This window comes from Lepisosteus platostomus, chromosome 25 (genome assembly GCF_059453375.1).
Source record: "Lepisosteus platostomus isolate fLepPlt1 chromosome 25, fLepPlt1.hap1, whole genome shotgun sequence".
NCBI lineage: Eukaryota > Metazoa > Chordata > Actinopteri > Semionotiformes > Lepisosteidae > Lepisosteus > Lepisosteus platostomus.
Window position 1 is genome coordinate 1,872,045 of NC_142635.1, and position 14,392 is coordinate 1,886,436.

Genomic DNA, 14,392 nt, shown 5'->3' on the forward strand with positions numbered 1-14,392 from the left:
GAGAGGAGGACAGGGAGGAGAGAGAGAGGGAGGACAGGGAGACAGGAGAGAGAGAAGGAGGAAGAGCAAGAGGACAGGGAGACAGGAGAGAGAGAAGGAGGACGGGGAGACGGGAGAGAGGAGGACAGGGAGACGGGAGAGAGAGAGGAGGAGGAGGACAGGGAGACGGGAGAGAGGTGGACAGGGAGACGGGAGAGAGAGAGGGGGAGGACAGGGAGACGGGATAGAGGAGGACAGGGAGACGGGAGAGAGAGAGGAGGAGGAGGATAGGGAGACAGGAGAGAGGTGGACAGGGAGACGGGAGAGAGGAGGACAGGGAGGTCTGTCTGGGGGGTCAGAGGTCTGTCTGACGGCGGCTGTCCCCCTCTCCCAGGGCATGTACAGCTGCTGCAGCTTCGAGGACGAGACGGCTGGCAAAGGCCCCCCGCCCCCCCCCCACCACCAGCCCCCCCACTCCGTCGTCACGGCGCCCATGAGCAGCCCGGCGGCCGCGGCGCAGCAGCAGCTCCCCGCGCAGCAGCCCGCCTACAAGGCGCCCCTGCTCCCCGGCTCGCCCCTAACGCTGGGCGGCGCGCTGGGGCCCGCCAGCACCCCCCTCCTGGGGGCCCCCCTCCCCTGCTCCACCTTCCTGCCCCGCCCAGACCGCAGGCTGGCCGTGGTGGACCGCTGGCGGCTGCCCAAGTCCGGGACCGCCAAGCCCGTTGGTGTCAGGAGTGGGATGGCCGAGCTGGGGCCCTACCCCGCGGGGGGCCAGAGCTGGGGGGCGGGCGGGGCCGCGGGGGCCGGGGGCCTGGACGGCTACAAGCGCTACTACGGCCCCATCGACCCCGAGGGCCTGGGCTCCTGCGGGGACCCCCAGGCGGGCGGCGCGCAGACCCCCAAGACGGGGCAGAGGCACGCGGCGCCGGCCCCCGCGCCGGGGGGCTACTACCCGCCCGAGAAGGGGCCCGACGGGAAGAAGAAGGCTCACGGCGGGGGGGGCGGCTCGGGGAAGCCCCCCAAGTCTCTGGGGACCCCCCGGCTGCCGCCCAAGGCGCAGGGGGCCCCCCTGCCCCCGGCCCCGGCCCCCCAGGCGCCCCCCGCCGCCACCTCCCCGCCGCCTCGCCTCAGCGGGGACCGGGACTTCTGGAGGCGGCGGGGGCCCCGGAAGGGGGCGGGGACCCCCAGCCCGGGGCCCCTGTACGAGAACATCATCCCCCTGGGGCGCAGGGGCGGGGCGGGGGGGGGTCTGAGGCGAGGCCGGCGGTCCCCCCCGCCCCCGGACCTCTCCTCTCCATCCGCCTCCCTCCCCTCCTCCTCCTCCTCCTCCTCCTCCTCCGCCTCCTCGACCACCTCCTCTTCCTCCTCCTCCTCCTCCTCGCGCTCCTCCTCCTCCTCCTCCTCCTCCTCGCTGTCGCACGGCCGACGGGAGGAGGAGGAGGAGGAGGAGGAGGCGGCGGAGGAGGAGGAGTCCAGCCTGCTGCTGGGGGACGACCCCACGGCCCCCCCCCCTCGCTCCCGCGCCCTTCCTCCCCCTCCCCTGCCCCCCCCAGTCCCGCCCAGGAGGCCGCGCGAGGGGGCAGCCGGCCCGCTGCGGGAATGGTGGCAGGGGTGGGGCGCGGGCGGCGGGGCGCCCGAGGGCGCGGAGAGGAAGAGGAGGAGGGAGGAGAAGCAGCAGCAGCAGCAGCAGCAGCAGCAGAAGAAGAAGAAGAGGAGGAGGAAGAAGAGGAAGAAGAAGGAGGAGCGGGAGAGGGAGCGGGAGCGGAGGAAGAGGAAGGTCAAGAAGAAGAAGAAGAAGAAGACCCCCAAGACGAAGAGGAGGAAGAGGCGGCCTGAGGAGGAGGAGGAGGGGGCCGGCTCCGGCCTGCGGCCCCCGGAGTACCCCCCCCTGGCGGGGCAGTTCCTGGAGCGCGGGGGCGAGGAGGAGGAGGAGGAGGAGGAGGAGGGGGGGCCCCGGGGCCGCGGCCGGCGCCCCAGGAGCGGGGCCCCCGCCCGGCGCTACCCCAGCCTGCACAAGCTCCCCGCCTCCGTCAGGTTCTGGGTGAGCGGGGCCGCCGAGCCAGGGGCCCCCGCGGGCCCCCGCCGCCGCAGGGGGGCCGCCGGCGAGAGGAGGCCCCTGCTGCTGCACTGCGACCGGGGGCGCCCCCAGACTCGGGAGGGGCTCTCCTTCCACGAGTGGGACACCGAGGATGACGAGGAAGGCGAGGAGGAGGAGGAGGAGGGGGGCGGCCCGCAGAGAGGAAGGCGCAGGGGCCGGGCGCCGGCGCTGGGCTCCGGGTCCGAGCGGGAGGAGGGGCCCAGCTGCTCGGAGGAGGAGGAGGAGGAGGAGGAGGAGGAAGAGTCCTCGGGGGAGTTCGGGCAGTTCGAGAGGTACTGGGACGGGGGGCCCGGGGGGCCCGGGGGGGCCGGGGGGCCCGGCGGGGGCGGCTGGTTTTTCGGGACCTACCCGGCCCGAGAGAAAGGGGGAAGCGTCAACAGCCGGGACGACCCGCTGGGGGAAGGGGGGGGCTGGGGGTCCGGGGGGGGTCCGAGCTGGGGCGCGGGGCCACCGGGGCCCCCCCTGCCCGCCGCGCCGCCCCGCCGCTACTGGTCCGTGGACAAGCTGCCCCTGAAGGGGCCCAGGCGCGCAAGGGGCTCCGGTTCTGGCGCGGCGGGCGGGAAGGCCCGGCCCAAGGCCCGGACCCGGGAGCGGGACCCCCGCGGCCGCTGCCCCTGCGGGACCCCCGCGCCGCGCGGCCAGGAGGAGCTGCTGCTGCCCCCCCGCCCCGGCGGCCCGCCCGACCCGGCCCCGCCCCCGCCCGCCCAGGCCCGGGCCGGCAGCCAGCCCAACCTCAGCGCCGGGGCGCCCGACCCGGGGGGCCCCCCCCCGCCCGCCGCCGCCCCCGCGGGGCCCCCCGGGGCCGCCGGCAGCGCCCGGCTGCAGTACCAGCGACTGCGCTCCGTGCCCCAGCCCCGGCCCCGCTTCTACTCGCCCCGCCTGCCCCTCAAGGCCAAGAGCCTGTGCTCCCGCCGCGGGTCCGCGCACTTCTCCAGCCTGGAGAGCGAGGTCTGAGGGGCCAGGGGCCCGAGAGCGGGCTCTGAGGGGCCAGGGGCCGGAGAGCGAGCACGGACCACCGGGGACAGGGGCCGGACAGGGGCCGAAGACCGAGCACGGTCCACCGGGGACAGAGTCAGAGAGCGAGCACGGACCACCTTGGACAGAGTCAGAGAGCGAGCACGGACCACCGGGACAGAGTTGGAGAGCGAGCACGGACCACCGGGGACAGAGTCGGAGAGCGAGCACGGACCACCAGGGACAGGGGCCGGACAGGGGCCGAAGACCGAGCACGGTCCACCGGGGACAGAGTCAGAGAGCGAGCACGGACCACCAGGGACAGAGTCAGAGAGCGAGCACGGACCACCGGGACAGAGTCAGAGAGCGAGCACGGTCCACCGGGGAAGGAGTCGGAGAGCGAGCACGGACCACCGGGACAGAGTCAGAGAGCGAGCATGGACCACCAGGGACAGGGGCCGGACACAGAGCGAGGGGCCACACGACACAGCCTGGAGAGATACTGTAGGTTGAACCTCTGAGATACATGATCAAAGACACACAAGGCAGGAGCTAGACACTGAGACTCCCTGGGACATACTGAGACTCCCTGGGACACACTGAGACTCCCTGGGACACACTGAGACACACGGAGACTCCCTGGGACATACTGAGACTATCTGGGACATACTGAGACACACGGAGACTCCCTGGGACATACTGAGACTATCTGGGACATACTGAGACACACGGAGACTCCCTGGGACACACAGAGACTCCCTGGGACATACTGAGACACACGGAGACTCCCTGGGACACCCAGAGACTCCCTGAGATACACTGAGACTCCCTGGGACACACTGAGACTCCCTGAAACTCTCTCGGACACACTGGGACACACTGAGAGTCACTGGGACACACTGAGACTCCCTGAGACACACATGGCACTGGACATCACACACAGATATCTCACACACAGTGGTCTGACACTGGACGTCACACACAGATCTCACACACACACTGGTCTGGCACAGATCTAACACAGACACTGCTCTGGCACTAGACGTCACACACAGATATCTCACACACAGTGGTCTGACACTGGACGTCACACACAGATCTCACACACACACTGGTCTGGCACAGATCTAACACAGACACTGCTCTGGCACTAGACGTCACACACAGATCTCACACACACACACAGTGGTCTGACACTGGACGTCACACACAGATCTCTCACACACACTGGTCTGGCACAGATCTCACACACACTGCTCTGGCACTGGACATCACACCCAGATCTCACACACACACACACTGATCTGGCACTAGACGTCACACACAGATCTCACACACACACACACTGGTCTGGCACAGATCTCTCACAGACACTGGTCTGGCACTGGAGGTCAGTGACTCAAGCCAAGGCTCATAGTGACTCTCTAAGGCCAGTTTAAGATACTGAACCGGATGTGGAAGCTGGGACTGTTGAAACAGAAACTGAAAGTGATACTGCAGCTACTTCCCTGACAGTCCACACAGAGGCACTGACACAATCCTGATTCTACTGCTACTGCTGGAGTTTTCCCTGAGGCTGCTGCGACTCTGCCAGTGCAAGCAGTGTCTGACCACTACACAGCCCTGCTACAGCTACAAGTTCTGTTCCTGCTGCTGCTGCTTCTGCTATTGCTCTTACTTCTGGTGCTGCTTGACCCTGGCCCCTCCCACTCTTTCCTCTCCTCCAGTCGAAACTGGATGTTGATGATATCTTGACCCTGGCCCCTCCCACTCTCTCCTCTCCTCCAATCGAAACTGGATGTTGATGATATCTTGACCCTGGCCCCTCCCACTTTCTCCTCTCCTCCAATCGAAACTGGATGTTGATGATATTTTGACCTGGGCCCCTCCCACTCTCTCTTCCCCTCCAATCGGAAGAGCGGACGATGATATACTGTTGACCCTGGCTCCTCCCACTCCCTCCTCCCCTCCAATCGGAACAGCGGACAATGATGCAGTCTCTACTCTGGCCCCTCCCACTCTCTGCTCCCCTCCAATCGGAACAGTGAATGATGATGCTGTTGACCCGGGCCCCTCCGAGCTGGGACTGACCCCATGGGCTGGGGCACTGGCTGTTTCTCCTTCTCCTCTCCTCTCTCCCCCGATCAGAGACACGAGTGGCAGCGCTGGCATCGTCCTGGCCCCTCCCCCCTTTCCCTCCCTCCTCCAATCGGATCAGTGAGCTGTGACGTCGTCAGGTGTAGGTGTCTATAGTGTTGTGATGATGCCATTTCGTCTGGGAAAGAGAAAATCTGAATCTATCAAACCAACCTGTAGCAGATTAGAATTTTTTCTTCTGTTTCTTGCTCTCTCTTCTCTCTCCTCTTTGATCGATTACCTCCTTCTTGCTATATCTCCTCTGTCACTGTGTTAGTATTTTAACAGTAGCTGAATGTAGCCGTGTTTTACCGTAGCAGAGAGACTCTGACTCACACTGTGCGCGGGTGCTGTACAGCGCCCCCCCCCAGTGCACAGACAGCAAGCGTGCGAGAGAGCGTGCGAGTGTGTGCGAGAAAGATATCGAACCCTTGTGCTCACACACACACACAAGAAAAATAATTCCTCCCTTTTTGCAAATGTAGCATTTACAAACTGTGACTTCTCTTTTGGAAATGATATAAATTCATATAAAATGATTGTTTTTTCTAGATATATAAATATATATATATAAATATGATTCTATATCTATGGAGGATTGGCATACCTGGGTGTTAGAGCCGTAGAGATTAGAGTTTAATTCCTCCAGCTGTGAAACATTATAGTGCCTGTGAAACAACACTGACAAGTGTCACTTTCTCTTTCTCTCTCAATCTCTCTTATTCTGTCTCTCTCCGCCTCTGTATCTCTCTCTCTCTCCCTCTTCCTGTCTCTGTCTTTTACTCTCCCTCTGTCCTGCTGATTCTGTTTCGATCGCGTTATTTGTTAATGTCCTACTAAAAATCTATCTGGATCGAGCTTTCTGTGTATCGCTCTTTTTAGCTGTTTATCTTAATCGAGTTATGTTAATCTTATCTGTATTATATCTAACCCTGCCTGTGATTGCCTGTCTCTCTCTCTTGCTCTTCCTACCTGTCTCTCCCTGTGACTCTCCTCTGTTCTACTCTGATCTTTTCTCTAATTAGCAAAAACGAGAGACCATGTAGAGACTGTGGTTTATTCCTCTGATGATGTACTGACTGTGGATCAGACCATGTCACTGTAGCTAGAGAGCTGGGACTGCTGTCTCCTGGCCACATCATTCCAAATCCCTGTGTTTTTACATGCTGAGCAGAATTCATAAACTCTGGCTCTGTTTCAATACTACTGCCTCCTGGCTCTCTTTCAGTGTGTACGTGTGCCTCCTTTCTCTTTGAATGGGCGTGTGCCCCCTGTCTCTCTCTGAGTGTGCGTGTGCTTCCTGTCTCTCTCTGAGTGTGCGTGTGCCCCCTGTCTCTCTCTGAGTGTGCTTGTGCCCCCTGTCTCTCTCTGAGTGTGCGTGTGCCTCCTGTCTCTCTCTGAGTGTGTGTGTGCCCCCTGTCTCTCTCTGAGTGTGTGTGTGCCCCCTGTCTCTCTCTGAGTGTGCGTGTGCCTCCTGTCTCTCTCTGAGTGTACGTGTGCCTCCTGTCTCTCTCTGAGTGTGCGTGTGCCTCCTGTCTCTCTCTGAGTGCGCGTGTGCCCCCTGTCTCTCTCTGAGTGCGCCTGTGCCCCCTGTCTCTCTCTGAGTGCGCGTGTGCCCCCTGTCTCTCTGAGTGTGCTTGTGCCCCCTGTCTCTCTCTGAGTGTGCGTGTGCCTCCTGTCTCTCTCTGAGTGTGCTTGTGCCCCCTGTCTCTCTCTGAATGTGCGTGTGCCTCCTGTCTCTCTCTGAGTGTGCGTGTGCCTCCTGTCTCTCTCTGGGTGTGCTTGTGCCCCCTGTCTCTCTCTGAGTGTGCTTGTGCCCCCTGTCTCTCTCTGAGTGTGCGTGTGCTTCCTGAATCTCTCTGAGTGTGCTTGTGCCCCCTGTCTCTCTCTGAGTGTGCGTGTGCCCCCTGTCTCTCTCTGAGTGCGCCTGTGCCCCCTGTCTCTCTCTGAGTGTGCGTGTGCTTCCTGAATCTCTCTGAGTGTGCTTGTGCCCCCTGTCTCTCTCTGAGTGTGCGTGTGCCCCCTGTCTCTCTCTGAGTGTGCGTGTGCCCCCTGTCTCTCTCTGAGTGTGCGTGTGCTTCCTGTCTCTCTCTGAGTGTGCGTGTGCCTCCTGTCTCTCTCTGAGTGTGCGTGTGCTTCCTGTCTCTCTCTGAGTGTGCGTGTGCCTCCTGTCTCTCTCTGAGTGTGCGTGTGCTTCCTGTCTCTCTCTGAGTGTGCCTCCTGTCTCTCTCTGAGTGTGCTTGTGCCTCCTATCTCTCTCTGAGTGTGCGTGTGCCCCCTGTCTCTTTCTGAGTGTGCTTGTGCCCCCTGTCTCTCTCTGAGTGTGCGTGTGCCTCCTGTCTCTCTCTGAGTGTGCGTGTGCTTCCTGTCTCTGAGTTTGCGTGTGCCTCCTGTCTCTCTCTGAGTGTGCGTGTGCCTCCTGTCTCTCTGAGTGTGCGTGTGCCCCCTGTCTCTCTCTGAGTGTGCGTGTGCGTGTGTGTGTGCTTCCTTTCTCTGTCTAAATGTGTGTGTGTGCTTCCTGTCTAAATGTGTGTGTGCGTGTGCTTCCTGTCTCTCTCTGAGTGTGCTTGTGCCTCCTGTCTCTCTCTGGGTGCGCGTGTGCGTGTGCTTCCTGTCTCTCTCTGAGTGTGCTTGTGCCTCCTGTCTCTCTCTGAGTGTGTGTGTGCCCCCTGTCTCTCTCTGAGTGTGCGTGTTTGCTTCTTGACACAGTCACACTGACACCCTCACACAGTGACACCACACTGACACAATCACTGATGAAACAAGTCTCAACAGACATCAACAATCTTTACTAAACTCCTGAGCTCATGAACAGAAAAGACAAACCTCAGGATACTGACTTGAACACCATGAACACCTACACCGGGTGCACTGCTGGAGTCAGTAAGTACAAGTATACTGTATATACATCACTATGCTGTCTCACAGTAATCTAGTCCTATAGTACAGTATCATTACAACACAGTATAGCGTAGTACAGTATGACAGAGAGAGGGGTTCATACTCACACACTGGCTGGACACTCCAGTACATGAACACTGCACTGAGAGAGAGAGGGGTTCATACAGACACACTGACTGGACACTCCAGTACATGAACACTGCACTGAGAGAGAGAGGGGTTCATACAGACACACTGACTGGACACTCCAGTACATGAACACTGCACTGAGAGAGAGAGGGGTTAATACAGACACACTGACTGGACACTCCAGTACATTAACACTGCACTGAGAGAGAGAGAGGGGTTCATACAGACACACTGACTGGACACTCCAGTACATGAATACTGCACTGAGAGAGAGAGGGGTTCATACAGACACACTGACTGGACACTCCAGTACATGAACACTGCACTGAGAGAGAGAGGGGTTCATACAGACACACTGACTGGACACTCCAGTACATGAACACTGCACTGAGAGAGAGAGGGGTTCATACAGACACACTGACTGGACACTCCAGTACATGAACACTGCACTGAGAGAGAGAGGGGTTCATACAGACACACTGACTGGACACTCCAGTACATGAACACTGCACTGAGAGGGAGAGGGGTTCATACAGACACACTGACTGGACACTCCAGTACATGAACACTGCACTGAGAGAGAGAGAGGGGTTCATACAGACACACTGACTGGACACTCCAGTACATGAACACTGCACTGAGAGAGAGAGGGGTTAATACAGACACACTGACTGGACACTCCAGTACATGAACACTACACTGAGAGAGAGAGAGGGGTTAATACAGACACACTGACTGGACACTCCAGTACATGAACACTGCGGTGAACCTGAGAGAGATTTATAAATAGATACACTCTGTGACACGCACAGCCAGTGACACATTTCTCTCTCTAACAATATTACTAATTATAATCATTAATTAACTTTCTCTCCCCGGCTTCATCAGGAGATTTGTAACCTACATCTGACTAATTAGACCCCGCGCGCCCCCCCCCTCAGGGGACGCTGTACTGCGCTGTCCAGTCAGTGGGGGTGTCTGTGTGCACCCCCACACCCCGATTGGTCGCCCTCGTCACGTTGAGCAGCGGCTGTGGGTAGAGGGGGGCGGGGGTCTCTCAGGGGGAGACTATAACCCAGATTTGTGTGCAGAGCTGGCCCAGCCCCCACCCCTCCCTCCTGCTGTATAAGAGGCAGCCTGAGCTCGGCCTGCTCAGCTGCTGCTGCTCGCTCTCCGGCGCAAGAGGACGCGAGGAGTTTCAGAGCGCTCACAGACAGGTACGGCTCGCGGCTTTCTCCTTTCTCCTTCTCCTGTCCGCAGCGGCGGGGTCGTGGCCACCCTGGGAGGTCATGCCGGGGTCAAGGGTCGTAGGGCAGGGGTCGAAGGGCGGTGGTGGGTGGGTTGGAGGTCAGGGAGGTGTACAGGGCAACAGGGCGAAGCGCGACGGGCCCGAGCGATCCGCGGGGCGATCTGTTCGGCGCTGGTCTGGGAAGGAGGCAGGGACTGGGGAGAACGGGCTGTGTTGGGGGAAAGCCTGGAGAGCAGTTCCCAGTGCGCCTTCTGGGTCCGCACCCGGGCGGTACTGGTCAAGCTGGGTCTGGGCCCAGGTGATACTGCTGTTCTCTGCGTCTGGGCCCAGGGGCTACTGGTGGTTCTGAGTCCAGGTGATACTGGTGTTCTCTGCGTCTGGGCCCAGGGGCTACTGGTGGTTCTGGGTCCAGGTGATACTGGTCCCTCTGGTTCTGGGTCCAGGTGATACTGAGCCCTTCGGCTCTGGAGGAGTGTCTCTGGGGTCTGTATTAATCCCTGTGTTAGTAGTGTCTCTGGGGTCTGTGTTAATCTCTGTGTCTGAGGAGTGACTCTGGGGCCTGTATTAGGCTTGTGTTAGTTGTGAGTCTGGGAGCTGTGTATTGACCTCTTTGTCCTCCTCCTGCAGGCATGTCCACCCCAGTCTCCCCCTCCCCCTCCCTGTCACCTCTCTCCCTCTCCTCCTCTCCCCTCACGCCCTCCACCTCTCCGCTGCCCTCCCCTCTCTCTCCTCCACCCCGTGTGCCCGTCTTCCAGCGCAAGGGAGCCCTGAAGCACAAGCGCGTGATCGAGGTGAAGGATCACCAGTTCACCGCACGGTTCTTCAAGCAGCCTACCTTCTGTAGCCACTGCACGGACTTCATTTGGTACTGCTGTCTCACTGCAGTGCTCCTGTGTTGTACAGTGCTGCTGTCTCACTGCAGTGCTCCTGTGTTGTACTGTACTGCTGTCTCACTGCAGTGCTCCTGTGTTGTACTGTACTGCTGTCTCACTGCAGTGCTCCTGTGTTGTACTGTACTGCTGTCTCACTGCAGTGCTCCTGTGTTGTACTGTACTGCTGTCTCACTGCAGTGTTGTACCGTACTGCTGTCTCACTGCAGTGCTCCTGTGTTGTACTGTACTGCTGTCTCACTGCAGTGTTGTACCGTACTGCTGTCTCACTGCAGTGTTGTACCGTACTGCTGTCTCACTGCAGTGCTCCTGTGTTGTACTGTACTGCTGTCTCACTGCAGTGCTCCTGTGTTGTACTGTACTGCTGTCTCACTGCAGTGCTCCTGTGTTGTACTGTACTGCTGTCTCACTGCAGTGCTCCTGTGTTGTACTGTACTGCTGTCTCACTGCAGTGTTGTACCGTACTGCTGTCTCACTGCAGTGCTCCTGTGTTGTACTGTACTGCTGTCTCACTGCAGTGTTGTACCGTACTGCTGTCTCACTGCAGTGCTCCTGTGTTGTACTGTACTGCTGTCTCACTGCAGTGTTGTACCGTACTGCTGTCTCACTGAAGTGTTGTACCGTACTGCTGTCTCACTGCAGTGCTCCTGTGTTGTACTGTACTGCTGTCTCACTGCAGTGCTCCTGTGTTGTACTGTGCTGCTGTCTCACTGCAGTGTTGTACCGTACTGCTGTCTCACTGCAGTGCTCCTGTGTTGTACAGTGCTGCTATTTCACTTTTGTAATCCTGTGTTGTACTGTACTGCTGTCTCTCAGCAGTGCTATTGTGTTGTACTGTACTGCTGTCTCACTACATTGTTTTACAGTGCTGCTATTTCACTTTTGTGGTCCTGTGTTGTATTGTGCTGCTGTCTCACTGTAGTGCTCCTGTGTTGTATGGTGCTGCTGTCTCACTGCAGTGCTCCCGTGTTGGTTGTACAGTACTACTATTTCACTTTTGTGCTCCTGTGTTGTACTGTACTGCTGTCTCACTTCAGTGTTGTACTGTACTTCTATCTCACTGCAGTGCTCCTGTGTTGTACAGTGGTGCTGTCTCACTGCAGTGCTCCTGTTTTGTACAGTGCTGCTGTCTCACTCCAGTGCTCCTGTGTTGTACAGTGCTGCTATTTCACTTTTGTGCTCCTGTGTTGTTCGTTGCTGCTATTTCACTTTTGTGCTCCTGTGTTGTACTGTACTGCTGTCTCACTGCAGTGTTGTACCGTGCTGTTGTCTCACTCCAGTGCTCCTCTGTTGTACAGTGCTGCTATTTCACTTTAGTGCTCCTGTGTCATACTGTGCTGCTGTCTCACTGCAGTGCTCCTGTGTTGTTCGATGCTGCTATTTCACTTTTGTGCTCCTGTGTTGTACTGTACTGCTGTCTTAGTGTAGTGCTCCTGTGTTGTACAGTGCTGCTATTTCAGTTTTGTTCTCCTGTGTTTTATTGTGCTGCTGTCTCACTCCAGTGCTCCTGTGTTGTACTGTACTGCTGTCTCACTGCAGTGTTGTACTGTACTACTGTCTCACTGCAGTGCTCCTGTGTTGTACTGTACTGCTGTCTCACTGCAGTGCTCCTGTGTTGTACTGTACTGCTGTCTTAGTGTAGTGCTCCTGTGTTGTACAGTGCTGCTATTTCAGTTTTGTTCTCCTGTGTTTTATTGTGCTGCTGTCTCACTCCAGTGCTCCTGTGTTGTACTGTACTGCTGTCTCACTGCAGTGTTGTACTGTACTACTGTCTCACTGCAGTGCTCCTGTGTTGTACAGTGCTGCTATTTCACTTTTGTGCTCCTGTGTTGTTCGTTGCTGCTATTTCACTTTTGTGCTCCTGTGTTGTACTGTACTGCTGTCTCACTGCAGTGTTGTACCGTGCTGTTGTCTCACTCCAGTGCTCCTCTGTTGTACAGTGCTGCTATTTCACTTTAGTGCTCCTGTGTCATACTGTGCTGCTGTCTCACTGCAGTGCTCCTGTGTTGTTCGATGCTGCTATTTCACTTTTGTGCTCCTGTGTTGTACTGTACTGCTGTCTTAGTGTAGTGCTCCTGTGTTGTACAGTGCTGCTATTTCAGTTTTGTTCTCCTGTGTTTTATTGTGCTGCTGTCTCACTCCAGTGCTCCTGTGTTGTACTGTACTGCTGTCTCACTGCAGTGTTGTACTGTACTACTGTCTCACTGCAGTGCTCCTGTGTTGTACTGTACTGCTGTCTCACTGCAGTGCTCCTGTGTTGTACTGTACTGCTGTCTCACTGCAATGTTGTACTGTACTACTGTCTCACTGCAGTGCTCCTGTGTTGTACTGTTCGGCTGTCTCACTGCAGTGCTCCTGTGTTGTACTGTACTGCTTTAACACTGCAGTGCTCCTGTGTTGTACTGTTCGACTGTCTCACTGCAATGTTGTACTGTACTATTGTCTCACTGCAGTGCTCCTGTGCTGTACAGTGCTGCTATTTCACTGCAGTGCTCCATTGTTGTACTGTACTGCTGTCTCAGTTCAGTGTTGTACTGTGCTGCTGTCTTACTCCAGTGTTGTACTGTACTTCTATCTCACTGCAGTGCTCCTGTGTTGTACTGTACTGCTGTCTAACTGCAGTGTTGTACTGTGCTGCTGTCTCACTGCATTGCTCCTGTGTTGTACAGTGGTGCTGTCTCACTGCAGTGCTCCTGGTTTGTACAGTGCTCCTGTCTCACTCCAGTGCTCCTGTGTTGTACAGTGCTGCTATTTCACTTTTGTGCTCCTGTGTTGTACAGTGCTGCTGTCTCACTTCAGTGTTGTACTGTACTGCTGTCTCACTGCAGTGCTCCTGTGGTGTACTGTACTGCTGTCTCACTGCAGTGCTCCTGTGTTGTACTGTACTGCTGTCTAACTGCAGTGTTGTACTGTGCTGCTGTCTCACTGCATTGCTCCTGTGTTGTACAGTGGTGCTGTCTCACTGCAGTGCTCCTGGTTTGTACAGTGCTCCTGTCTCACTCCAGTGCTCCTGTGTTGTACAGTGCTGCTATTTCACTTTTGTGCTCCTGTGTTGTACAGTGCTGCTGTCTCACTTCAGTGTTGTACTGTACTGCTGTCTCACTGCAGTGCTCCTGTGGTGTACTGTACTGCTGTCTCACTGCAGTGCTCCTGTGTTGTACTGTACTGCTGTCTAACTGCAGTGTTCTACTATGCTGCTATTTCACTTTTCTGCTCCTGTGTTGTATTGTGCTGCTGTCTCACTGCAGTGCTCCTGTGTTGTACGGTGCTGCTGTCACACTTTTGTGCTCCTGTGTTGTACTGTACTGCTGTCTCACTGCAGTGTTGTACTGTAGTCTCACTGTAGTGCTCCTCTGTTGTACAGTGCTGCTATTTCACTTGTGTGTACCTGTGTTGTTCTGTATTGCTGTCTCACTGCAGTGTTGTACTGTACTGCTGTCTCACTGCAGTGCTCCTGTGTTGTACTGTACTGCTGTCTCACTGCACTGTTGTACTGTGCTGCTGTCTCACAGCAGTGTTTTACAGTGCTGCCTTTTCACTTTTGTGCTCCTGTGTCGTGCTGTCCTGCTGTCTCACTGCAGTGCTCCTGTGGTGTACTGTACTGCTGTCTCACTGCAGTGCTCCTGTGTTGTACTGTACTGCTGTCTCACTGCAGTGTTGTACCGTGCTGTTGTCTCACTCCAGTGCTCCTCTGTTGTACAGTGCTGCAATTTCACTTTTGTGCTCCTGTGTTGTACTGTACTGCTGTCTCACTTCAGTGTTGTACTGTGCTGCTGTCTCACTGCAGTGCTCCTGTGTTGTATGGTTCTGCTATTTCACTTCTGTGCTAGTCTGTTGTACTGTTCTGTTGTCTCACTGCAGTGCTCCTGTGTTGTACGGTGTTGCTAATTCACTTTTGTGCTCCTGTGTTGTACCGTACTGCTGTCTCACTGCAGTGCTCCTGTGTTGGTTGTACAGTACTACTATTTCACTTTTGTGCTCTTCTGTTGTACTGTACCGCTGTCTCACTGCACTGTTGTACTGTGCTGCTGTCTCACTGCTGTGTTATACAGTGCT

The 14,392-nt window shown here is 57.1% G+C and overlaps 2 protein-coding genes across 9 annotated transcripts in view; both read left to right on the forward strand.

The window, feature by feature from the left end:
* The window catches only part of grin2db (glutamate receptor, ionotropic, N-methyl D-aspartate 2D, b), a 30,594-nt gene extending 24,224 nt beyond the window's left edge, over positions 1 to 6,370 (forward strand). Inside the window, exons 14-15 of one of the 7 annotated variants that reach the window (XR_015930016.1) lie at positions 374 to 4,033; positions 4,102 to 6,370. Coding sequence is in view for 1 of the 7 variants with exons in the window: in XM_088619257.1 (XP_088475383.1) it covers positions 374 to 3,031 (2,658 nt within the window). In the remaining 6 variants the exon portion in view is untranslated. Of the gene's footprint in view, positions 1 to 373 lie in introns of all 7 variants that reach the window. The other 6 variants (XR_015930019.1, XR_015930020.1, XR_015930018.1 and 3 more) reach the window with 6 other exon arrangements.
* A 2,899-nt stretch (positions 6,371 to 9,269) lies between these two features.
* prkcg (protein kinase C, gamma) overlaps positions 9,270 to 14,392 on the forward strand; it is a 28,502-nt gene continuing 23,379 nt past the window's right edge. For both annotated transcript variants that reach the window (XM_088619951.1, XM_088619953.1), the window contains exons 1-2: positions 9,270 to 9,414; positions 10,074 to 10,311. In XM_088619951.1, coding sequence (XP_088476077.1) covers positions 10,076 to 10,311 — 236 coding nt within the window. In that variant the 5' untranslated portion in view covers positions 9,270 to 9,414; positions 10,074 to 10,075. The remainder of the gene's footprint in view (positions 9,415 to 10,073; positions 10,312 to 14,392) is intronic.